This window comes from Sceloporus occidentalis, unplaced genomic scaffold (genome assembly GCF_023333645.1).
Source record: "Sceloporus occidentalis isolate IW3139 unplaced genomic scaffold, rSceOcc1.0.p SCAF_2, whole genome shotgun sequence".
Lineage (NCBI taxonomy): Eukaryota > Metazoa > Chordata > Lepidosauria > Squamata > Phrynosomatidae > Sceloporus > Sceloporus occidentalis.
In genome coordinates, this window is record NW_028316982.1 from 198,917,785 (window position 1) to 198,943,301 (window position 25,517).

The 25,517-nt window shown below is 41.7% G+C and overlaps 1 protein-coding gene across 1 annotated transcript; it reads left to right on the plus strand.

The window, feature by feature from the left end:
* Positions 1 to 3,789: 3,789 nt before the first annotated feature.
* LOC149319553 (integumentary mucin C.1-like) lies at positions 3,790 to 25,269 on the plus strand. Its single transcript, XM_089508427.1, has 8 exons — positions 3,790 to 3,888; positions 5,055 to 5,207; positions 6,100 to 6,255; positions 6,958 to 7,104; positions 18,732 to 18,773; positions 20,712 to 20,858; positions 22,704 to 22,853; positions 25,262 to 25,269. Exons 1-8 carry the CDS (start codon positions 3,807 to 3,809, stop codon positions 25,267 to 25,269), a joined length of 885 nt encoding a protein of 294 aa, XP_089364553.1. The 5' UTR covers positions 3,790 to 3,806.
* The last annotated feature ends 248 nt before the right edge of the window (positions 25,270 to 25,517 follow it).

Below are 25,517 nucleotides of genomic sequence, written 5' to 3' on the forward strand. Positions count from 1 at the left end.
TAATAATAATAATAATAATATGTTTTATTTATAGACCGCTATTCCGCGATGATCATAGCGGTGTACAGTAAAATCGTAATACAATACAAAATACAGTTAAAGGAGGGAGAAGTCTCGTCCTTCAGGCAGTCCCTGATGTTGCTGGGTCAGCCTGATGGCTCCCTCTGAGGCCGAGATGACAGTTGAGGAGGGAGGGGCCTCTTCCTTCAGGCAGTCCCTGATGTTGCTGGGTCTGCCTGATCGCTCCCTCTGAGGCCGAGATGACAGTTGAGGAGGGAGGGGCCTCTTCCTTCAGGCAGTCCAAGATGTTGCTGGGTCTGCCTGATGGCTCCCTCTGAGGCCGAGATGACAGTTGAGGAGGGAGGGGCCTCTTCCTTCAGGCAGTCCCTGATGTTGCTGGGTCTGCCTGATCGCTCCCTCTGAGGCCGAGATGACAGTTGAGGAGGGAGGGGACTCTTCCTTCAGGCAGTCCAAGACGTTGCTGGGTCTGCCTGATGGCTCCCTCTGAGGCCGAGATGACAGTTGAGGAGGGAGGGGCCTCTTCCTTCAGGCAGTCCCTGATGTTGCTGGGTCTGCCTGATCGCTCCCTCTGAGGCCGAGATGACAGTTAAAGAGGGAGGAGCCTCTTCCTTCAGGCAGTCCAAGATGTTGCTGGTCTGCCTGATGGCTCCCTCTGAGGCCGAGATGACAGTTGAGGAGGGAGGGGCCTCTTCCTTCAGGCAGTCCCTGATGTTGCTGGGTCTGCCTGATGGCTCCCTCTGAGGCCGAGATGACAGTTAAAGAGGGAGGAGCCTCTTCCTTCAGGCAGTCCAAGATGTTGCTGGTCTGCCTGATGGCTCCCTCTGAGGCCGAGATGACAGTTGAGGAAGGAGGGGCCTCTTCCTTCAGGCAGTCCCTGATGTTGCTGGGTCTGCCTGATGGCTCCCTCTGAGGCCGAGATGACAGTTGAGGAGGGAGGGGCCTCTTCCTTCAGACAGTCCAAGATGTTGCTGGGTCTGCCTGATGGCTCCCTCTGAGGCCGAGATGACAGTTAAAGAGGGAGGAGCCTCTTCCTTCAGGCAGTCCAAGATGTTGCTGGGTCTGCCTGATGGCTCCCTCTGAGGCCGAGATGACAGTTAAAGAGGGAGGAGCCTCTTCCTTCAGGCAGTCCCTGATGTTGCTGGGTCTGCCTGATGGCTCCCTCTGAGGCCGAGATGACAGTTGAGGAGGGAGGGGCCTCTTCCTTCAGGCAGTCCCTGATGTTGCTGGGTCTGCCTGATGGCTCCCTCTGAGGCCGAGATGACAGTTGAGGAAGGAGGGGCCTCTTCCTTCAGGCAGTCCCTGATGTTGCTGGGTCTGCCTGATGGCTCCCTCTGAGGCCGAGATGACAGTTAAAGAGGGAGGAGCCTCTTCCTTCAGGCAGTCCAAGATGTTGCTGGTCTGCCTGATGGCTCCCTCTGAGGCCGAGATGACAGTTGAGGAGGGAGGGGCCTCTTCCTTCAGGCAGTCCCTGATGTTGCTGGGTCTGCCTGATGGCTCCCTCTGAGGCCGAGATGCTTTATGGGAAGTAGTAATCATTGAACAGATCATCCTTTAATTCTCCAAACAATTTATCAACACTTTCAAGGCTGACTCAACACCATCTATCTGCTAAAGAAGTAATAGTTCCACCAGTAATGTCACCAGGGTTGGGGTCACCTGGAGCAGTAACTCATGGTGTCACTTACCCCCATTGATCTCTTCCCATACCATGCCATACAGAATCCTTAGTAATGTTTTTTTTTTTTTTACTGAAGTTACTCACAAATCATAATTCCCATATATTACTGAATGTAATGGTAATACTTGTGATATAAACAACTAGCAAAATTATACCTTTAAATTACAAAATCATACTCGCAGCCTAAATGTGATAAAGTGGAAATTTAGTAAATATGACATTTTTAAAGAAAAGAATACAAGATTTAAATTTTTAAATTAAAAAAATAATTTTTTAAAATTTATTTGTTTTTTAAAAACCTGGGACCTCTCCTTTCCAATTCCAATATAGGTTTTCCTTAGAACCATTACAAGTCAGAAACGACTTGAAGGCACACAAAAACAATGCATACATATACATAAACATATTTGTATCTCCTGAACCTGCATCCCTCATTTTTTTTTTTTTTGGGGGGGGGGAGGGCTTGGCTTATGGCTATTAAAAACTGAGTAAAATTGTGATCTTTTAAAGGATTGTTATCTATTGTTGTTTGCTGACAACAATAACAGCAAAATAGCATGCATCACAGGAAGTCAAAAGCTCATGCCATCATCTTCTTTCTTTCAGTTAGTGTCAAAGGTGCTACAAGATCCCTTTATATATTGATTTTTCAGACTAACACAGCTAGGTCTTTGCTAAGAACAAAACTGATTAGCTTTTAGGCTAAGTGCAGTGTTGGGCCGTGGTTCTACTTTATGGGACCCTTTCAGTGTGATAAATGTGCTTATATATGTTCATATATGGCATAAATAATTATGTGTCTTGGGCACTTTCACAGTCTTATTATTATTATTAACCTTTATTTATAAAGCGCTGTAAATTTACACAGCACTGTACATACAATCTTTTAGTTAGACAGTTCCCTGCCCTCAGGCTTACAATCTAAGAAGACACGACACAAAAGGAGAGGGGAGTGGTGGTGGGGAATGGGATCAGGTCCAGCAGTTCTCCACCTCTGAGGCCTGGACCAAGGCAGATGGACTGGAGAAAGGGCTTGGCTTCTTAATGGATGGTTAAAAGGAGGCTTCCTGGGTCAGAGAGGGGCTAGCCTCTGGGAATGCTTCTCTAAACAATATAGTCTTTAACTCAGTTTTGAAACTGGGTAGAGAAGTGATGAGGAGTGCATGTGGGGGAAGAAGGTTCCAGGAGTAAGGGGCAGCAAGCGAGAAGGGATGAATTCAGGAGGGGCAGTGGTAGTCCTACACTGTGACAGGAGACCTTGACTACAAGAGCGGAGGGTGCGAGAAGGAATGTAAGGAGAAAGAAGGTCAGATAAGTAAGGAGGGGCCAATCCATGGAGGGCTTTGAAAGTCAATAACAAAAGCTTGTACCGGATGCGAAAGGGGAAGAGGAGCCAATGAAGGGAGAATAAAAGAGGTGAAACATGGTCAAAGCGGAGAGCGGATGTGACAATACGGGCAGTTGAATACTGGACAGAGATTAAAGGATGGAGGTGTGAAAGAGGAAGCCCTGTCAGAAGGAGATTTCAATAATCTAGTCGCGAAACCACTAGGGCATGGACTAGAGTCTTGGCAGTAGAGGCTGAGAGGAATGGATGGATCTTGGCAATGTTGTGGAGAAAGAATCTACAGGCCTTGGCGGTGGCCTGGATCTGGGGAATAAATGACAGAGAAGAGTAAAAAATGAAGCCAAGACTGCGGGCTTGATGAACCGGTTGGATAGAAGTGTCATTGACAGAAACAGAAAAGGAATATTGAAGGGTGGGTTTAGGTGGAAAGACAAGAAGCTCAGTTTTAGACATGTTAAGCTTCAAGTGCCGAAGCCGCATCCACTGAGAGATGGCAGTCAGACAAGAAGAAACTTGCTGTCACAGCATTGTATAGTAACTCTACTCCCAACTGTAGAGAAAAATGTACTACTGACAAGGGATGAAAGAATGAACATTTGTTTTCCTAGTTACTGTTTTCCTCCCTTTTTTGGTAGATGACAAAGAAATGAGCTGATTTATATTTATTTGTATCTGGAAATGGTCATATTTAACATAGTATATATTTCATTTTAGATCGGTAGTATTTAAGAGGATTAAACTTCCAGTTTGGATATAGCAATGGAACCCAAGACATACTGGCTATTTGTTGCTGCCATATGTTTAACATTTTTCTGTCCCCAGAGTAAAGGACATCCACCATGTAAGTATATATTATTTATTAATAAATAAATCAAACCAACTATACTATCTAGTGAATTAACAGTAAAATACAATCCAGTGTAAATTGAAAATAGGATGTTACCCAACTAAAAACTTCATTTTTGCTCTCTATAACTATCTATATGTATACATGCACATGTCCAGGCATGCATGTGTCTGCCTGTCAGCCTATCCATCTATCATCATTTCTGTTGACAATACAAATATTGGCCAGCTTTTCATCCATGTTGACAGTGGAAGGAAAGGAAACCCTATTGCCTTGTGTAGGACACCAGTCATATAGACAATACCCTGCAGGCATTTTATCTTTTGGTATGTTAGGGTCTAATTGGTATATTAGCATCTAATTGTTTATAGACTTATCTCACCTTAAAGTACAACTTAGCCAGAGTATTAAATGATCATGTGATTACTCTACCAGAGGAACTTGTGGCACTCCAAATGTTGCTGAATTACTACTCCCATTAGATGTGACCATTGGCCATCTGGCTTGGGCTGATGGGAGCTGTAGTGCAACAACATCTGGAGGACCACAGGTTCTCCACATTTGCTTACCCATATGCTCAACGCATGATACAACTCATAGCTTTCACTTCAATACCCACTACATATTTGATTACTTTGCTGTCATGTGACAAATGTGGTTATATAAGCCCTATTAGTTAACATTAACAATGAAATATTCCATGTAATCAACATGATCAAATTAAACCACTGGACGTGTTATTTTCAGTGTTAGTGTACATCAGACTATAATATATTCAAAAACAGAATAAACCACTGAAAATCAAGGAAAACAGACAGTCACTTAACAGCACAATATTACAGTATATTTGTTATTGTTATGTTCCTTCAAGAATTTCTGTCTTATGGTGACCTTAAGGTGACCCTATCATGGGACTTTATTGGCAAGATTTGTACAGAGAGAGTTTGCCTTTGCCTTCTTCTGAGGCTGAGAGAGTGTAACTTGCCCAAGGTCACCAAATGGATTTCCATTGTTGGGGGGATTTAAACTCTGGTTTCCAGAGTCGTAATCCAATGCTCAAACCACTACACTACACTGTCTACTTAGAAACAATTCCTGTAGAGGTCTCAGAGGTATTTATCTGAAGACTTGGACCCAGATGTTTTTGTTTCTTCCAACAGATGCATGTCAGTGTCTAATGGATGTCAAAGAGCGAAAGAACTGTGATTTCGCTTCCAAAGGTATCACAGCAGAGGAATGCACAGCAAATGGATGTTGCTTTGATTCAACAGTGCCCGACGTCCCGTGGTGCTTCAAACCTTCTGGAGAAAGAGGTAATGCTTTGTGGAAGGTAGGCAGCACCACTAGTCATTTAATTATTTAATCCACGTTTGTGAAATATGAGCAATGCATTGTAGGTGCTGTGTGTTTGTTGAATTTCTTAGAAGAACCAAATGCCTTTTAAGAACTTCAGCCTCACCACATGCTCAACTTTAGGAACAAAAAGAAAAAAAAATCTTAGACACACCATGTATTTTTTTCTGGGAAAAGGCTTGGTAAAAATGCAGGCAGATTCTAAACACTTTCTGGGTGATTAAGAGTAAAAAAAGAGATTTAATTGATAGCATTATATCCATACTAGTCCCATATGAGTTTATGTGTTATAACACAATATTATACTGTTAAGCAATTCATGTCATAGTCTTTCTGTAAAGGAGGATGACCTTACTACAATAGTATACAGTGCTATAATGGGATCATTATGATACCATTCCTAAATATTTGTGTTTTTAAGAGACAAGACAATATTTGGAAGCTGTAAAAAAAATCTTCTAAATTCTGTAATTCCCAAAAACTAAGGAAGGGAGACATTCAGACAGAGCTATTCAGATTGAAGGGACTACTCTGCTTCATGTGATGAGCTTCTTTATCTATTATGAAAATTGTGAGATGGGGTTTATTATGAATAAACACAAAGGCAGCCACACTACCAGCATTCCTTATGAAGCAGCCTTACGTTTCTTCTCTTTTACATCATTCTTGCTAAGTGGGATTTAAGCTAACCGTAGGCTATTTCTTAGTCCAGGTAGAAATCAGCAGTGGATTGTGTTAAAATTTCAACAAGCCAACTCTCTGTCTAAATCTGGACTCAACCCAAGTATATACTTTGCTGTTAGCTGAGATTATTAATTAAAAAGCAGAGTTGTAAGATGTCCTTTTCTATAGTTTCGCTTCGTTATGCAAAGAAAATGATTGAACCAGAGGCAAGGATGCAGTGCGGTTATGAAGGAATCTCACGTAAGAGGTGTAAAAGAATTGGGTGCTGTTTTGATCCTACAGTTTCTGGTCCATCTATGTGTTTCCATCCACCAGTAAATAATGGTAAGGACTTTATATTAAGATTCTCTGATTTTTCCCAATAACTCAAGACGAATTAGATTCTGGCCAATACAGAAACCTGCTAACTTAATTTCTGATAGGAGTAAGCTGGTGTCACAAAAGATAGTATGGTCAAAGCAAACAATCAATAGTATCATTACAAAGACAGTAATGATATCTGAGAACAGGTGGGGGGGGGGGCAGGGAAGGGCACTTGATCTATCATCCCAAAGCCTCACACATCCTATGAACTGTTCAGATCACTAGTAGATAGGAACCATTCCTGTCTCTTTAAAATCCCAGTCAATCCCAATGAAGACTTCTACCATCATGGTGGAAGGTATGAAGTAGAGTTCAGGGGGTGGCAGAAGAAGCTGGCATAATTCCTTGACTGACCATTATTTGTTTCTGCCTAAGCCAAAGGATGGAGGATCTTGGGTTCCCCAGATATTTTAGACCACAGTCTTTACAATAGTTTCCCACTGATCTTGCTGGCTGTCACTCCTGGGAGATGAAGCCAACAACATCTGAAGAGGCTAACTTTCCCCACCTGTGGGCTAACAGCTTCTAAAAATTCACACTTTATTCCTGCTCAAAAATAAACAGTTGAATAGATTTGATTAGATGGTTAACAGACTCAGAGGGAAGACAAATCTGAGGAAATAACAGGTGAAGAGCAATAATGTGTCTCACTCTTCTAAACAGTTTCCAAACATTGTCTCATGGACATGAGTGCAAGAGAAGACTGTGGATACCCAGGCATCACAGCTGAGGAATGCCAAGAAAAAGGATGTTGCTTTAATTCATATGTTGTTAGTACTCGATGGTGCTTTCGGCCTCTCTCTGACACAGGTAATAATGAAAATGGTTTATAGTAGGAAGATACGGTCTGATGCTTATCATATGGTACAGTTATACCATTATAGAAGTATATTAATCTCACTTTTGCTTCAGTCTTATTGATGATGTTGTGGCTCTCCCAATGTTGTTGTGCTGTAGTGGTTGAGACATTGATTTTTCCCCCTCTCCATGCTGGAAATAAACTGTTAAATAACTCATTTTCTGCTCTGGTTCAGTAACTAGTAAGAAGAACAAGATTTTTCAAGAGAATAGCTGTGTTTCTTGGTCTGCTTCCTATGCTCTAAATTCTTGAAATCCTTTATAGATTTTTAAAATAGTGTGATAATGGTGCAATCCTGACCAGTTAAATTTTGGAAGTCATCATTCAGATGCCTTTATTAAATAAGGATGGTCTCTCCTCTGATTTCCTGTGCTACTATATACACAGTGTTATTTTTAAAATGATTTTTAAAAATTATTATTAATTTTATTTTTAAAAAACACAGTAGTGAAATAATGTTGTGTTCTCATGCTTTAATTGCTATTTATTTATTTAAAAATAAATAAAGGGAAACCAATAAAGGAGGCAAACTGGGTAGTGTGAATGGCCAACATTGATGAACTTAAAGTGTAGTAAAGAAAACAATGGCAGTTAAGCCAATAAAGAACAAATATGGTGATGGTGTCAGCATTCAGCTATCTCCATGAACACAGATGAAGTGGGTTTTGAACAGGACAAAACAAAATAATTAGTGTGATGAGCACCTATGTATGAAACAAAGGGGCAGGCAGCATCCACAAGAAAAGAGCAATGTAGGACCCTTAGTAATTTCTTGAGGTTCTCAGGAAAGAGAATGCAAAGGACTGGAAAAAGATAAGAACCTGCATCACTTATTGCAAGATATCATCTATTCATTATCAAACTTGAATTTCTTAGAACAATAAAATTATATTGATTATTTCCTATATGAAAATAATTTCTAATTCAATACACAAAACTAATAGTTTTGAAATAACATGACCCTTTAACACAGGGGTTCCCAACCTGGGGGTCGTGACCTCTTTGGGGGTCACGTGACCCCTTCTTGGTGGTCACCAGGTTGGGATTCCCCCCTGCCTCCCCCTCCTCACTTTTTCCCTGCGGGTGCCCTCCAAGGCACCTGTGAGGAGAAGGCGAGAGGGCCGGGGTCGCCTCCTCCCCTTCCCTTCTCCCCGCGGGTGCCCTTGAAGGCACTCGGGAGGAGAAGGCGAGAGGGCCGGGTCGCCTCCTCCCCTTGCCCTCTCCCTGCGGGTGCCCTCGAAGGCACCCGGGAGGAGAAGGTAAAAGGGACGGGACTTCAAGCCCCAGCGGCCTTTGCAACCAGAAGTCCCACCCCTTCTTCCCTGGTGGCCTCCCTGATTGGTTGGGAAGGGGCAGGACATCCGGCCGCAAAGCCCACTGGGTCCCACCCCTTCCTCGCCTCACAACCAATGAGGGAGGTTGCAGGCGGGACTTTCGCCTGGAATGGGGGTCGCGGCCCAACAAAGCTTGGGAACCGCTGCTTTAACATGAGCCTATATTAATTATTTTTTCATCTGTACAACATTATCGCCCCGCCCTGCTTATAGTGCAAGCCTATACATCTTTTCAATAGTAAGCCCCACTGAGGTGAATGGGACTGACTCATGGTTAAGTTTGCATGTGGTGCACAGATTTTGGAGGCTGTGGATTCACTCTTTCTCCTTGAATGCTTTTATAATGTGTTCTTTTTTTTTTTGGGGGGGGGGGTAGTGGTTCTGACATCAAAGGTGACACAGTTGCAGACCTGTCCAGTGGTGTCACTAGGAGGGTGCGGTGGTGTGACTTGAACCAAGTGACACCCCAGAAGAGGTGCACCATCCCCATGTGTGCTCCCTGGCGCTGCTACCCATGGACCACTCCCTGTACCTCGCATGCCACTCTCCATCCTTGTGCATGCTTCCTAACCCTCCCATGCCACTCCCTGTCTTACCATCATCTCCTTTTCCTAATCAGCATAAGGACAGGGCAGCAAGGGGGGCGGGAGTGTGTGCCACCCCTAGAAGCCCTTGCACTCAGCACCCAATGAAACCCAGTGTGGGGATGTCACTGGACCTGTCTGCCATGGCCCACATTATTTGCCCTCAGAGGAAGACCCAAGAAATTCCTTGCTTCTGCCAGTAGATGGGCTGCAGTTAATGTGTGTGTGTGTGTGTGTGTGTGTGTACACAACTTACATACTGTAAACTATCTGTCTTCAAACAATTTTGCTCTAATTTCATATACATTACAGCCCTTTCTAAGTTGCTCATTAACTTGTGGGCATTTTTTATTTATTTTTTTAAAAAGGAGTCATAAAGTCCACTTTGTAACTCTCTTTTCTTTGAAGGACGTGCTAAGATGTGTGGAATGGCACCAAAGAAAAGAGTCCAATGTGGTTATCCTGGCATCTCTGCTGATGAATGCTTGGGAAAAGGATGCTGCTATGAACATTATCAGTATTTGCCTAAGGTCCCATGGTGCTTCGAACCGTCAGAAAAGCAAGACAATTTTTTAGTATGAAGAATGGAAATGGAAAACTTTTAGACTGGTTGCTTTGCAGAAGGAAGGGGTAAAGGATTTCGCTGTCCAATCAATTTTCCCCACAGCTTAGAATGCTACTGCAAATGAGAAATTCATTACATTCCTTATCACTCTTTCCACTGAATAGACAATTAATGTTTGAATTCTAGGAATGGAATTCTTCACTAATTTTCCTCTTGAAGGGAACAAAAAGTAATTTTAGAAATTTTCTTCCTGCTGCTAAAAAGTCTTTGAAAAGGTGTCGTTTTCAAACACTATTCTCAATTAAGGACTTCACTTATTCTACACAAAATTCGCATATGGTTGTTTTGCACAGAGAAAAAAACATTGCGTGCAGAAAATGCTGTTTGCTACACAGAAAATGCTTCCTATATAAAGCAAATTCTGTACAGAATTAGTCCCAAATTGTGAAGATTCCCCTTAGTCCAAAATTCTTCTTATTAGGGTTTCTTGGCACACAAGAAGGATGTTTTTCTACCGTTCTTTACATTATTTTTGAATATTGTTTCCATCACTATTACATTCTTGGCGGCATAAATGCCATTTATTTTTGTTACTAATGCTGTTATCATTTCACCCCAGTTTAGAAAAAACCCTCCCAGGTTCTTTTCTGCAATCCTTCTTCCTGAAGTCTCTGAAATTATTGATGGATGAACCCCTAGGGGAAAGCACCATTTTGCTGGAGAAAAGGATTACTTGGGGCCTCATTGCCCCAATCTTAAAAATACCAATTTTTGACAATTGGTGCCATTACAACTTTTACTTTTCTTTGGCCTCTCCATTTTTTATACATACTTGGTCTGAAGATGTGCACACATACTTTGTATTTGATATGATTATCCATTATTTCAACATTTTAGGTTTCCTCTGATTCTGTTTCTTTCTTCTTCACTTGGAGAAACTTTGGCTTCAGTGTTATTAATAATGAAGAATGTATACAGAGGAGACTCAAAATATATATTTTAGGCTACTGAGATTAGCCCAGAATCAACAAGTAATTCCAAGGCTAGAGTTATATTGATGTCCAATAACCAAGCAGAAAAATACATGGCATGAAGTAGATCATGATTTTACATCAAATAGATCTATTAGGGATATGGCATGTAATAGTTTTCTTACAAGCTTTTACTCTAGTTCTTCCCCAAATTACTAACAAATCGGTGGAGCAACAGCTGGAAAGCCAATGTGGGAGTTGGAAGATGTGTCTGACCTATCTCACAAGGATGCTATGATTAAAAAAAATTGGCAGAGAAGAGCCATGCATGCTGTCTTGATCTCTCTGAAAGAAAGGTGGAGTACAAATGTAACATTGTAAAAATATGGACTGAGGTGTGAAATTATATCCTGCAAACTGACTGCAGAGAAGAAAGCTCATCATGGACTCTAGCCTCAAGAAACTCCAATACAGTGAAATTTTTATCTATTATTACTTTTTAATTTATAAGCTCTTAAAATGTTAACCTAAGATACTGAAGTTAAGGGCAATATTACCATAAAATGTTTAAGATGAATTTATGAACATACTGTCTATTTCATTTTGTTGTAGCAGTTAATGATAAGGAGGTCTTAGACTGTACTGAAGGCTTTACTTCTGTTTTAGCTCAGCCTTTTCCATCCTGGTGGCTTTCAGATGTTTTGAAAAGCTGCTCTCAAAATTTGGAACCATTGACCATGCTTGTTAAAATGGGTATCTGCCAAGCATTGGGTAGTGGAAGCCTTCTTCAAATTAAGTTGTCAGGCAAAACTATGTTCAGTAATATTCTTGTTTACCTTTCTCAGTCATAAGTAAAGCCTTCCAGCTCTGTCTCATATTATAAAAATGATAGTACATCAGATTTGACTTTATCTGTCTTAGGCTTTCAGTTTTTGTTGCTGTAAGGCAGGGGTAGGCAACCTTTTTGAGCCGGGGGCCGGGTTGGTGTCCCCCAGACAATGGGGGGGGGGGGGGGGAGGAGCAAAAAAATAAATAATTAAATAATTAAATAATATAGGACAACATTTTCAAATGTAGGACACTTTTTTTAAAAATGGAGGACATGCGAAAAATTTTGATGATTTTTTAAAAATGTTAATATAAATGCATGTTTCTTAGGCATGATCAAAATGGAGGACATTTGGGCATTATTCCTAGACAGATGGCAGAAATGTACTTCCCTTTCTGGCCAACCCCCCCTCCCCCCATTCCAAACAGCACATTTGGGCATTGAACATGGCTTTACTTAAGATGGCCTCTTGTATATTTCAGAGGCTTATTCCATAACCAAACCCCTTGGGTTTAACACTTAGCATGGTTTAACATGGCTATGCATATTGAACATGTCAAGATAGTTTCACAGTTCTTGCACCAAGTGTACTTCTCAGAAGTGTGTACTTGGTCAAGGGACTGTGGTTTTTCTTCACTGCGCATGAGTTTGTAAAAATCACAGCAATTTACATTGACTATGCCTCAGAGGCTTTCTGATATCAGTATCACCATTAAAGAACCAAAAACACACAGAAAAGGCACTTTGGAAAGTCACACTCTCTTGGCTTCAGAAACAGTGTGTGCATGCCTCTCAAGCTGACTCATATCATCATCATCATCATCATCATCATCATCATCATCATCATCATCATCATCATCTTCATCATCACACTATCACTGTCAAAACAAGGGAGACTTGTTAGCATTAAAAGCATCCAAAACACACTTTGGAAGTTGACACTCTCTTGGCTTAAGAAACAGTGCCTGCATGCCTCTCAAGCTGACTCATATCATCATCATCATCATCATCATCATCATCATCATCATCACCACCACTCACCACCTCTTCCTTCCTCCTCTTCCTCCTCCTCCTTCTGCTCCCCCTCCTCCTCTTCCGCCTCTTCTTTCTCCTCCTCTTCCTCCTCCCCCTCCTCCTGCTCCCCCCTCCTCCTCTTCCTCCTCCTCCTTCTGCTCCCCCTCCTCCTCTTCCTCCTCCTCTTTCTGCTCCCCCTCCTCCTTATGCTCCCCCTCCTCTTCCTCCTCTTCTTTCTCCTCCATCTCCCCCTCCTCCTCTTCCTCCTCCCCCTCCTCCATGTGCCACGCGGCCTGGGGGCGGGGCGGAGGAGGCAGAGGAGAAGGAGGTGGGTGGTGCTGGGAGGCAGGGAGGGCGGCACGGGGATTCCCCCTTTGCCTCCTTTGCCCCAGGCTGCGCGGCCCTCCTCTTCCTCCTCCGCGTGGTGGAGGAGGAGGAGGGCAGCGTGGTCACGCGGCCCAGGTGGAGGAGGAGGAGGAGGAGGAGGCAGCGGCAGGACCGGGCTGGGGCCAGTCATGCCGCCTCTGCGGGCCACATCCGCCTTGCGGGCCGGGGGTTGCCGACCCCTGCTGTAAGGTTCTGTTTATGCTCTCAAAGGTTTTGGAGATATCTTACATGAAAACAAGTTGTGAATTATACTTTTCTATTTTCACCACCAAGTACTATCATCCTCCCTCTTCTCTCCCCACTACTATTACTACTACTTCCCCTCCTTCTCTTCCTCCTCTCTGCTATCTGCCTTGAAGCTATCTGCTGTTGTACAGTGTATCCGATTACTAGAGCTATGGATTGCTGTTTAGCTTTATTGAAAACAACAGTCTGGGTATTTCCAAATCTTTGTAATTTTAGCTGGCTTGCGATTTTTGTCTCCATACTGCTTTATACTACAGATTATGGTTATTGAAATAAAGCTGCTGATGCTAAGTTAAATATCACACAAGGCTCTGGATAAAAAAAAAAAACTAGCATTGATGCTAGCATAAATCCTAATTATATGTGGCACAATGGACAACAGTAGCCCAAGATCCTGCATCACAGGCTATGACAAGTAACTTTATGATAGCAATAGTAAGTACATTTATTATGAAAGGGCTACATCACTCACATGATATGCAACCATGTTAGTGAATTGTGGCAGTGTGCAATGAAGCACAATGCAAGATGTTCTGTTGTGCACTAGTAGCTTCTGCCACACAACAGGATACCATATAAGGAAATGGGCATATTTTCCCCTATGGTTTTCCACTGCCCTCCACTCTGGATGTACCATGCCCTATCCCTCTGTTGGGGACCATTGCACACCCTTTCCTTGTGCTATCATTACTCAGTGGCAGTCTGTCCCACAAAGTGCTGTACCATTAGACATTGTGACTGCTACTCAATGACCACACTGCTTCTTCTGCTCAGGGTGACCAGATGGCCTAACTACAAAGGAAGACAAGGCACCACAAAATGTAGGATTTTCAAGAAAAGTGTAGGACATTACTAAACAAAATCTAAAAACGCTAATACAAATACAAATTCATGCTTCTTAGTCATACTCAGAATGGAGGGCATTTTGAAATCCCCCCTGGGCAGAAGGTTGGAATGTAGGGCATGCTCTGGAAAAGGACAACATCTGGTCATCCTGCCTCTGCTGCTTGTGCAATGGTCCCAGCTACAACAACACTTCCCTCCTGGAAATGTGACTGTTGCACAAGGCCACAGTTTTAAACCATACAATCAAGATTTGGTTTATGATGTCATAAATTCTCAACAGGATGCCAGCCATTATTAAAATTGAATTTCCCCATGCCTGATACTTTCAAGGTTCCAAAAATGTGTGAAGAAAACATAAGGACATTAAATCAGAAATCCAGTACACAGCATTTGTTATTGTCTAAATTGTGTTCAGGGGACAAAGTTAGAAAAGGCTGCTTTTCTGGATTACAACTACCAGAATCCCCCAGACACCTTGGGGAGATGTTGAGGGGGACTATAGTCCCCAACTATGGTTCCAGAGAAACCTATAGTTCAAGAAGCTCATCAGAGGTTCTGTACCAGAAAAACAAAAAGGTGGGAGGTGAACAGTTACATCTTTTTGAAACCATCACAGTTTTCATCTGAGTATTTACATAGGCAGCATGGGACAGCGGTTTGTGTACAGGACTAGGATTCTCAGAGAACAGGGTTTCAATTCCCTCTAAGCCATGGAAACTCACTGGATGACCTTGGGCAAGTGACATTCTCCCAGCTTCAGAGGAAGGGAAAGGCAACCCCCCCCCTTTGAACAAATCTTGCTAAGAAACCCCTGTGATGGGTTCATGTTAGGGTCATCATAAATCATAAATGACTTGAAGGTACACAACAACAACATTGACCTTTGGATTTTGGATTAGGATTTAAGGGTTCATTCAGTAATAATCCTCAGTCTCTGAAGACTCTTGTGAATAAACTATGCAGCATGAGAATTTCCCCCTGATATATAAACAACACTGGTTGTAATAATTCAACCAGCTGGGTATAGGAATGTAGAAGAGCAAATTTGTCATGGGATTACAGGTAATCCATTTTCCAAGCAGGAGTCAGGACTTATTCTGCCACTTTGGAGTAAGGCACTCTCCTGCTCAGACCAAAAACCACCCCTGGACAACATGTCATGACAACGTTTCCACAATGTGTTCAAACACACATTTCAGGGTGAATCAAAGAAGTTTGTAATCATCAGGAAAGAGAGTCTTTTCACACTATGCAATTATAGCACTATGACTCGACCTTAAGTGTTGTGAAAACACTCTATGGGCCAGAACAGACAGGCCAAAATAAAGCTGCTTCAAGTCACTTTGGAGGTATGCTGTTTAAATGACACATGCATCTTAAGAGGCCAGAAGCTGTGCCAAAGCTGTGCTCCAGTCCTTAGGATGATGTGAAATACTACTTTCACCCATCAATAATGAGAGTAAGAGGTTTTTTTTCATGATTCCAGACAGTGGGTGGGTTATCTTTTTTTTGGGGGGGGGGGTAACCAATCCTGGATCACAATGTGGGCGGAAAGGGTTGATTAGTTTGCTCCCTTCACCTAATGCTGTGATCCTTATCTATCTCCCACCTGCTGGATGTTTCTTTTGTTTTTACAAAATCAACTACTCCAGGGGCAGAGTTAAAATTAGCATTGGCATGCATAATTGAGTGTGGAGGAATATTGATCTAAGATATGGAATGTATGGCAAGTTTAAAATATGCTGACATGTTATCATTAAGAAAATAAAAACTGCCATGTTCCATCACAGATATAATTCATTCTTACCAGATATGCAGATAGCAACAGGCTTAAGAGCAGGTTTCCTGTATTTAGAAACAAGAAATCAATGCCTTTGGAATATTTTCAGAAATCCAGTAGAGTGATAAGATTTCCAGTTCTTTCCTTTCAAATGTAGTGGGACTCCCTCCTTCCACAGTCAGTAAGTAGCAAAGCACATGCTCTGGATGTAGAAGGTAGCAAAGCACATGCTCTGGATGTAGAATCACCAACATCTCCAAGCAGGCTGGTAGGGTTTTGTTCTGAAATTGTGGAGACCTACTGCCAAGGCTGGCACCATACAATTTTGCTGCCTGTGTTAGTGAAACAAATTGTTTCCCAGTGGATTTTTACTGATGCGCTTTTGATTTGATCTTTCGATCTATCTGCTATTTAATCTGTATCTCACACTTCTTTTGACATGGGATCCAAGGCTGCAGAGGATATGAATTAAAACAAGGTATTTTTTTTTAAAAAAATCTGATAATAAAAAAGTTTTTTTTTAAAAAATTGAATAAACTACAACGTTAAAACATCAGTACTTTAAAAATCCTTCTCCATAGCCAGTTACTCACAAAATGCCTGTTCAAATAAAAATCTCTCTCTCTTTCTATTTATGTCTGCCCTACATAGAATACAGTAGAGCAGTGGTTATCAAACTGTAGTGTAGAATACCTGGGGAGCGGTACAAGAATTATTCAAGGAAGATATGAGGCTTGAAGGCCCTGATCCTCCCTCCTCCTTTGCAAACCTTTTCTGTCCTTGACTGTATTTCTTCAGAGTGGGGTTGCCCTTGCCTTCCTCTGAGGCCATGAGAATGCCACTTGCCCAAGGCCACACAGGAGGTTTCTATGGCTGAGAGGGGATAAGAATCTTGTTGGTTTCCAGAGTCAATGACCAACACTCAAACCACTACATCATGGAAGCTCTCACACTAGTACAAATGCCAATTTTCAGTCGTAAATGAAATCACCTCTGAAATCACAACATTAATTAAAGGACTCATTCTGTTCACCCACAATCTTTACTCAGGCTTCTAAAATTAAGTCCCTCGCAACATGCTTTTTTGACTAAAATTAGTGTGACTTGCCCAAGGTCGCCCAGTGGGTTTCCTTGGCTGAGAGAGGATTCAAACCCTGGTTTCCCAATGCCCTGGACCAACACTCAAACCACTACATCATGGTGGCTTTCATCACAGAAGAGAGAATATATTATATCTGAAGACCAGCAAAGAAATGAACTTCAGATGTTCTGGGTAACTATTGCCAAGTCCCTATTAGAGTGCTAGTGGCATACAGACTTCCAACAGAACCCTTTCACTGACTCCAGCTGTGATACAGCACCTGGACAGTGCCCAGACTTCAGCCAGTTGGTGACAGGAGGGAAGAGCTATATCCAGGCGCTATCTGATGCCATTGCCATTTGAAAGAGAAGGAGTAGCCATTGCCCTTCTGTGCCTTCAGTGTAGTCTTTGGACATCCAAGAAGGCAAAGACTTTTTCTCTGGCTATGCAATGACAGCTAAAGATTGGGCCTAGGGTGGTTTGTTTGTTTGTTTGTTTTTAAAGTAGTATATCCAAACAGTCAGTGGTCAGAAGGATGTAATGTGTTTAGGTGCTATTTGGCTCTCACTGTGCAGATAAAGGTATTGCACAAGGATGTACTGGATATCTCCTTTTGTAATGCCTGAGAAAAGATGCAGAAATTTAGTGTAAATATAAATAAATAACCAAGAAGATTCTGGCCATTGTTAAGGGCTGTAATGGTGTTCTGTAATCACTCATCTGACCTAACATAAAGAAATATACTAAAGCTATTGCATTAAGAGTTAGAATTTTTTTGTTTAAAACAAGGCTGAAAGCAGATATCAGATTAAACTGTTTGTTGGAGGTACCAGCCCTAAGTTTACATATTCATTTAAAAATTCCATTGATTTTAGTCACGAGGCTATTTATGATGTAAAGAGCATGTACACACCTAACAAGCCCTAGATAAGAGGGATAACAAAGCATTTAACAGTTGGCTAGAGGAAAACCTTTACTGATAGTATATATAATTGCTATGGCACACTCTATAGATCTCCACCCTTTGTTGAAGCAAAGATCTTCAGTTTAATTTTTATTTTTTAAAAAATTGAGTGATTCAGCATTTTAAATTATATTATGCTGCTTTCACTGTTGATATGGTATTACCTTATTTCTGATGCTGATATGAAAACCCTATGCCCTATGAAGAACGACTTAGGGAGCTGGGGATGTTTAGCCTGGAGAAAAGACAGTTAAGAGGTGGTATGATAGCCCTGTTTAAATATTTGAAAGGACGTCATATTGAGGATGGAGCAAGCTTGTTTTCTGCTGCTCCAGAGAACAGGACCCAGAACAATGGATTCAAGACATATGCTGGCATTTTGATAGACTAAGGGAGAGTCTAGAGAGAGGCAGCATAGTGTAGTGGTTTGGGCACTTGGCTTTGACTCTGGAAAGCAGGCTTTGAATCCCCACTAGGGCATAGAAACCTACTGGACAACCAGTCTCAGAAGGCGCAAAGGCAAACCCCCTCTGAACAAATCTTCCCAAGAAAAACTCATGATATTGGGGTGAACTTGATGTGCAGAAATTGCATTAGTTCTTGTGCATGTCTTTTTGGCTTTCTAAAATGCCTTCCACATGAAGCTGCTCCAATGGTTCCAATGTTGGCTTGCATCCCAGCGGAGGTAATTAAAGGTAGTTGACCAATGCCATTTTTATCACTTCCTTTTGCATTTATCATCCCAATATCACTACTGCATACGCAGGGAAATTTGGTAGCATTTCCTAATCAAAGATATATTGAGATACTTGAGGTGGAGTACGTCTGGCAATGTGTTATCTGGATTCAGTACACAAACATTAATTATAGTATAAAATGAACCCAATTTTGACTCTTCTTGATTTCATTCCTTTCTTTCCAAGGGTTTCAAGTCACCATGGAACAGAAGGGGGTCTGGTTACTGCCCCTTATTTTAATTTTAGGACTCAGCACACTTATTGAAGGGGACAAAGCTCCACGTAAGTAGTTTTACTCAAGATCTGCTAATATGGGCAGGTCGGACAATGCTATATTACGGAAAGTGAGACAAACATTTCCTCTCAGCTCAATAGCTAGTATTTAAAATTGTATGGATGAACCTGCATGTACTGTTACTCAACTTTAAGGCTACATCTTAATGCTAAGAGGAGTAATGTAGCTGTGCTAGAGTATGCAAGGGTCTAAATGCTGGAAGGTTTTTATTAAGTGGGACAAAGGTATCACCTGCTACCCCCCTCAAACTTCCTTGTCCTCTCTGAGCAGAGCTGCAGTCCACTTTCCAAGAGAAAAAAACGATTTCCCAGAAGTTATATCTTATTATGAACTCTTTCTATTGTCATACAAAGTGTTTAGGGATTGTTTGGTATTGAACAGGAAATTAATATTCTTCAGCTTCACAAGGCAATTTTAGAAATGGTTTGTAGAACATAGCTGCCTGTATTTTCTGGTTCTTTTTTCATGGGCAGCTATGGGAATGCATCGATATGTTGAACATCAACATTTGGGTCCAATATGTGAAGGAAGGTAGGCTATAAAGCAAACCAATCAATCAATGAAATTTACCAATATGCCACATGTTAAGAAAAGTAGAATTCTATCCCTTCAAGAATTAGGAATTAGAAATTAGAAATGTAATTGGGTTATAGATATAAGCAATAAAAAGAGGTTTTTGTTCCCATGTAAATAATTAACATGTTCTGTTCTTCACATAATCATACTCTGATGGAGAAACTTCAGTGAAGAAGAGGGCAGAGGACATCCCCAAGGATGCATGCAGCTCCTCAAGGCTGTTTTTGCAGGACCCAATCCCCTTCACATTTCCCCAAATTACCTTTTTCTTGTCAATAAATAAGATGAATTGATTCTACTGGAAGTCTCTGCCTTTGGGTCAACTTTGATTCATGGTGACCCCATGAAGGAGACATTCCAAGACCTCCTGTCTTCAACAGCTCTAGATAGCTCTTTAAGCCTCCTAGCCATGTCCTCCTTGACTGAGTCTATACTGTCTATCTCTGTTTCTCCTACCCTCCACCTTTCCAAACATTATCGTCTTTTCTAGTGAGTCATGACTTCCCAGGATGCAGCTCAAATACAGCAGCTTCAATGTGGTCATCCTGGCTTCTAGGGAGAGCTCAGACTTGATCTGTTCTAGTACCCATACATTTGTCCAAATATACACATTTATTATGCCTTTTGTCACGTGTTTACCCCAAAAAGTTAAGTTCTAGTCCCTATGATTATCTTCTCTTCACATGTGAGATGTTCACAAAAAGAAACTCCAATCAAGCAATCAAGATGAAATAATTCTAAGACAGCTGGGAACAGACATTGGCTGATATCCTACACAGAGCAGGCTGAGTGTAACACTCCGCCTGTGCAATTCCATATTCTCCTCACACTACAGCAACTGTCAAAACCCAAGAGGGGTCTTTGATGCTGCTGTTGCTGCTTACTAGTGAGTCAGGGAGGGAGAGGGGAGGCAATTCAGATAATGAAGAAGCAGGTGATCTCAGGTCAGAGGGGGAAAGAAACACTACTCATGATGGAGTGTGCCCTCCTTTTTTTCCCTGTATCTTCATTGGCTTGCCCCAACTGCCCTCCCTTCCCTCCCCACCAGTAAGCAGCAGTAACAGAACCCTTCCTGTGGCTTGACAGCTGCACTGGAGAGTAGCTGGCAAGGCACAAAGGGCTAGAAAATAATGCCCTTTCTTCATCCATAAAGCCTATGTGTGTGTGTATGTCATTAACAATAAGTTGTCCATTGTGTGATTTTAACAAGCTTAGTATCACTTTTTTCATTTGCTTTTACCAAAGAGTGAATTCATATTTAGTCAAGTATCTGAAATTAGGGAAAGTGTCATTAGTTGAGACTGCATACAAACAATACAAATGCTAACCAGAATTTTTGTTTTCAACAGCGGAATGCCGATGCCACATAGATCCAAAAACTAGAATGAACTGTGGACCTCCTGGGATCACTCCCCAGCAATGCAGGAATGCAGGATGCTGCTTTGATTCAACTGTTCCAGGAGTACCCTGGTGTTTTGCTCCAGCTCCACCAAAACGTAATGTACCTCTCTGGAAAGCTTCTGAGATATCTATCTATCTATCTATCTATCTATCTATCTATCTATCTATCTATCTACACACACACACACACACAAAATTGCATTCAGGTCAGTGTGTGTGTGTGTATGCCTTCAAGTCACCTCACTGTTTATGGCAAACCTATGATTTTCATAGCGTTTTCTTAGGCAAGGAATACTCAGAAGTGGTTTTGCCAGTCAAAAGGATGGATATACTTTGTTATCAGAAAGAAACTCATTATGAGATAGCCTCTTTCAATCTCAGAGGAAGACAAAGGCAAACCCACTCTGAACAAATCTTGCCAATAAAGCCCTGTGATAGGGTCACCATAAATTGGAAATGACTTAAAGACACACAACAAAGGTAAAACCACAGTTTTGGCTCATGCTTCATATAATTAATGATGACATGTACAGCTCTGTACCGGAGGCATTTTTAAAAATTACATCTATTCAGCAGTTTTGGTTATGACAAACTCTTTAAGTACAAAGTATCAGGCATAAGCAAAAATGACCAAATATACAGTAGGTGAAAAACAGATGATCTTTATAGAGCTGCCTCAGAACATGGTGCTCTTAATGAAGCAAAGAAAGAAAAAGAGAACTTTGATTTATGCAGCAAAACCAGATGTATCTCAGCCTGCATTGCACTGTTTGAAATGAGGGCTGAGTAGCAGCTTGTTGGGCATGAATCAACTCAGCGATGAAATTATTAAGAGTTCACATCTGCAGGTTCAAGCTACAGCTATCCTGCATGATAGAGACAATAAAAAAGGCTTTAGCTTTGGCTTTGCCATGCAGTCCTGTCTGCTTTCTGGAAGATGCTATCTGAGATTATGCAAGCATGGCAACTGTCTCCCTTTGCATAGGTGATACAGTAATGCAAGAGTGATGTAGATGGAAACACTGGCACATTGCAAAAAGAGGATTTAAAGAATAATGTAGCAGAACCAGAGTTCACAAGGTCAAAGCTATAGGACTTTTTGATTAGTAAGAACATCAGGCACATCAGCCAGAGAGAGTTCAGAGGAACCAAAATGGTGAAAAGTCTGGAAACTATGCCCTATAAGGAGTGGCTCAGAGAGCTGGGTATGTTTAGCCTGGAGAAGAGAAGGTTAAGAGGGGACATAGTAGTCATATTTAAATATTTGAAAGGATGGCATATTGAGGATGGAGCAAGTTTGTTTTTTGCTGCTCCAGAATCTAGGACATGAAACAATGAATTCAAGCTACAGGAAAAGAGATTCTAGCAAAAGATTAGGAAGAACTTCCTTATGGTAAGAGCTGTTCAACAGTGGAACAAGCTGCCTCAGTGTGGTGGAGTCTCCTTTTTTGGAGGTTTTAAAGCAGGGGCTGGATGGCTATCACATGGTCAGATGTGCTTTTATTGTGTATTCCTCCATGGTAGGAGGTTCAACTAGATGGCCCTTATGGTCTCTTCCAACTCTATGATTTTATGATCTGCTATCACCCTTGGATTCTTCTGTTCCCTATGGGTTTAGCTACAGTTCCCACATCAGCTGGAGGAGAACTAACTTTTTCCCAGCAACAATGTATTATTTTGTTGTAATTCACAGTATTTTAGGATGGCTTGTTCTTGAGTGGACAAGACCCATTAGCTTTACAAAAGACCTGATGGAGGTGAAAACTGATATATGTTGTTAATTGTTTAGATTACTATAGTTACCTGAACTAAGGGAGCTATTTTAATCTACATATGTCATGGGTGGCAGGACATTAGCAGTCATATTCCAAACAGATGTGCAAAGTCTGACATTGTAAGAGGGATCCACTAATCTTATGATATTTCCCCCCAAAAAACAGTTAAAAAGGTATGTCCTGCAGAAGTGAGAGTCAGAAAGAACTGTGGATATCCTGGGATTCCTGCTGATATATGTGAGAGCAGAGGATGCTGCTTTGAATCCAGACCTCCTGCTGTTCCATGGTGTTTCTATAAAATCCTAGTACCCGAAGGTAACAATTTTTTCCCCCTCCTCTCTTCAGAAATGCAACAGATTTTTGTAGTGGTATGCATGACACTATTGATGATAGCAGCTTATGACAAACACCTATTAAACTAATTTTTCTATGTTCCTCTTCTGTTTTATGGCCTTGCTTTTGGTTAGAGTATGTATAAAATAATAAATACAATAAAATTTTTATTTATATACCGCCCTTCCATCAGATCAGGGCGGTTTACAGCAGTTAAAATACAATAATGGACAATTAAAAGCATAACACAATTACAAAAAACATAAAGACAAAAGGCCCCAGGATTAGCCAGTCCCGTTGCCAGTGCGGCGGAGGAGGCCTATAGGACCTTATTCAGGGAATGCGGTCCGGAACAGAAAGGTCTTTAGGTCCCGTCTGAATTGGGCCAGGGAGGTAGCTGAGCGGAGCTCTATGGGCAGCGTGTTCCAAAGGGCCGGGGCGGCGATGGAAAAGGTCCTCCTGGTAGTGGAGACCAATCTCGCCCCGGGAACCCTAAGTAATTGCTGCCCAGATGTTCTGAGGGTGCGGGGCGGAGTGTATGGGGAGAGGCGGTCCTTCAGGTATCCTGGGCCCAAGCCATTTAGGGCTTTATAGGTCATTACCAACACCTTATATTGCGCCCGGAAGCAGATGGGCAGCCAATGGAGATCTTTTAATACCGGTGTTATGTGGCTGGCCCTGGACGTGCCAGTGACCAGCCTGGCTGCCATATTCTGCACCATTTGAAGCTTCCGGGTTTGGTATAAGGGTTGCCCCATGTAGAGTACATTGCAGAAATCCAGTCTCGAGGTTACCAGGGCGTGTACCACAGTTTCAAGGTCCCTCTGGGCCAGGTATGGGTAGGAGCATTTTTCTATTAAGTAAGGACTGAGGACTGAAGAACTGCATTGCCTGTCTGTGAGACCCAAAAGAGACACTCACCCACTGTCAACCTGCATACCACCCCTCATTCCAAATGACAAATGTTGAAAAAAAAAATCTCCTCCTCCAATCAGACAATGGCATCCTCATAAAGGCTTGCAGGTCAGAACTATTCCAGGCACTGAGGTTTCAGCATCACACCTGAGACTTAGGGAAAATCCAGGCTCTGATAAAAGCTGGATGCACAAAAGCCAGGCTCTGATAAAAGCTACAAGGTTGATGTTACAACGGCCATCTCCTAAGAATGCTGTTAAGTATAATATATTATGTATCAGCTGAAACTGCAAACTGACTCTGCTGTTTGGCATAAACAGTCTCAATTAATCTTCTGCTGCCCACTGTTTTAGCTGGTTTCTTTCTCCTCCTCCCACTTTCCATGTATCCTCACCTTACTTCAGTTTCTAAAATTGAGTTCAAAGTACAAAAGTGTTTTGCACTCCATTAACTCAGCTGGGGAAAAGGAGAAGAGAGGGCCAGCTTCTTGTCTTTCTCAGTAGGCTCAGGGAAAAGCAAACTGCTGGAAGCTTTTTTGTTCTTACTCAATAATAAATTTTGCCATTTCATTTACACCTTGATGTTGCTTGTCCAAACATGTCCTGGTTTTCATCTATGAAATTTTGGACAGTATGTACTACTCAGATAAAAAAAAACAAGTCTAACAAATGAAGAAATACATACTTTTCAAGCCTGTGGTCTTTCCCATGTTTCCATATTTTTGCTTTAAGAGAAGAAGCTCCAGGCTCTGAGAAACCTTATACTGTACCTTGGTCTGTGGTGTGTGTACACTACTGCCAATCTTGCCATATTTTTCCAGGCATTGTTTTAGATTTGTACAGGGACTTTTTCAAACTAGGAATTCATCAGTCTGATGGTGTACTGTTTTGAAAAGAAAGCACTGTGCAGGTCTTTTTAAAAAAGTGGATGGACCCTGGAATGCGACAAAAGTACCAATAATACCCACTAGAGGCTTTAGGGGGATGCTACTGGCAACTTTGGGGTTAAATATTCCCCCTAAAAATTTGGTGGTGGGGCATGAGGATCTTTATCCTCAAAATCAGCCTTGGGGGCCACATTCAGCCTATGGACCATAGTTTCCATGCAACTGATGCATTTTTAAACGGCTTCTTTTCACTGCTTTCCAGCTTCTAGTCAATAGCTTTTGTCTAGACAGTAAGCAGAGTTTTATCAGGTTATCTGTAATGGCACAAAACAATCCCATTCAATCTCTTCTCTGTTCTGTTAGGATTAAAATATTTTAATAAAATTAAACAAACAAACCAAGTAGACCACTATAAGTCACTCTGACACAAACCTGTAACAGGCTACAAAGTTGGATGTTGCTGTGCTAAAGATTTCAATGAGAGAAACTTGCCATTATTTTTCCACGCTGATAATTTTTTGTTACTGATTTGATGTGGGTAGAGAAAAGCCCTGGTTCTTATATGTACTTCTTTTTCTGTTCTTTGCAGAATGTTGAAATTATGCTTCAAACAAGGAACAATTTCACAAGGAACTAACTACTCTGCCAAAAGAACAATTCAAGCAAGAGAACACTGTGCTTCATACATTGTGCTCTAATAATTCTAATAAACTTTACTTTGCATTCACTTTTATTTACAATAACATAATTAGTCTGAAATCCTGTATACAGTTACCAGAGCTACCACTGAATTCAGTTGTCCTTGCATCTGAGGAAACATATATAGGACTACATTATACGTCACA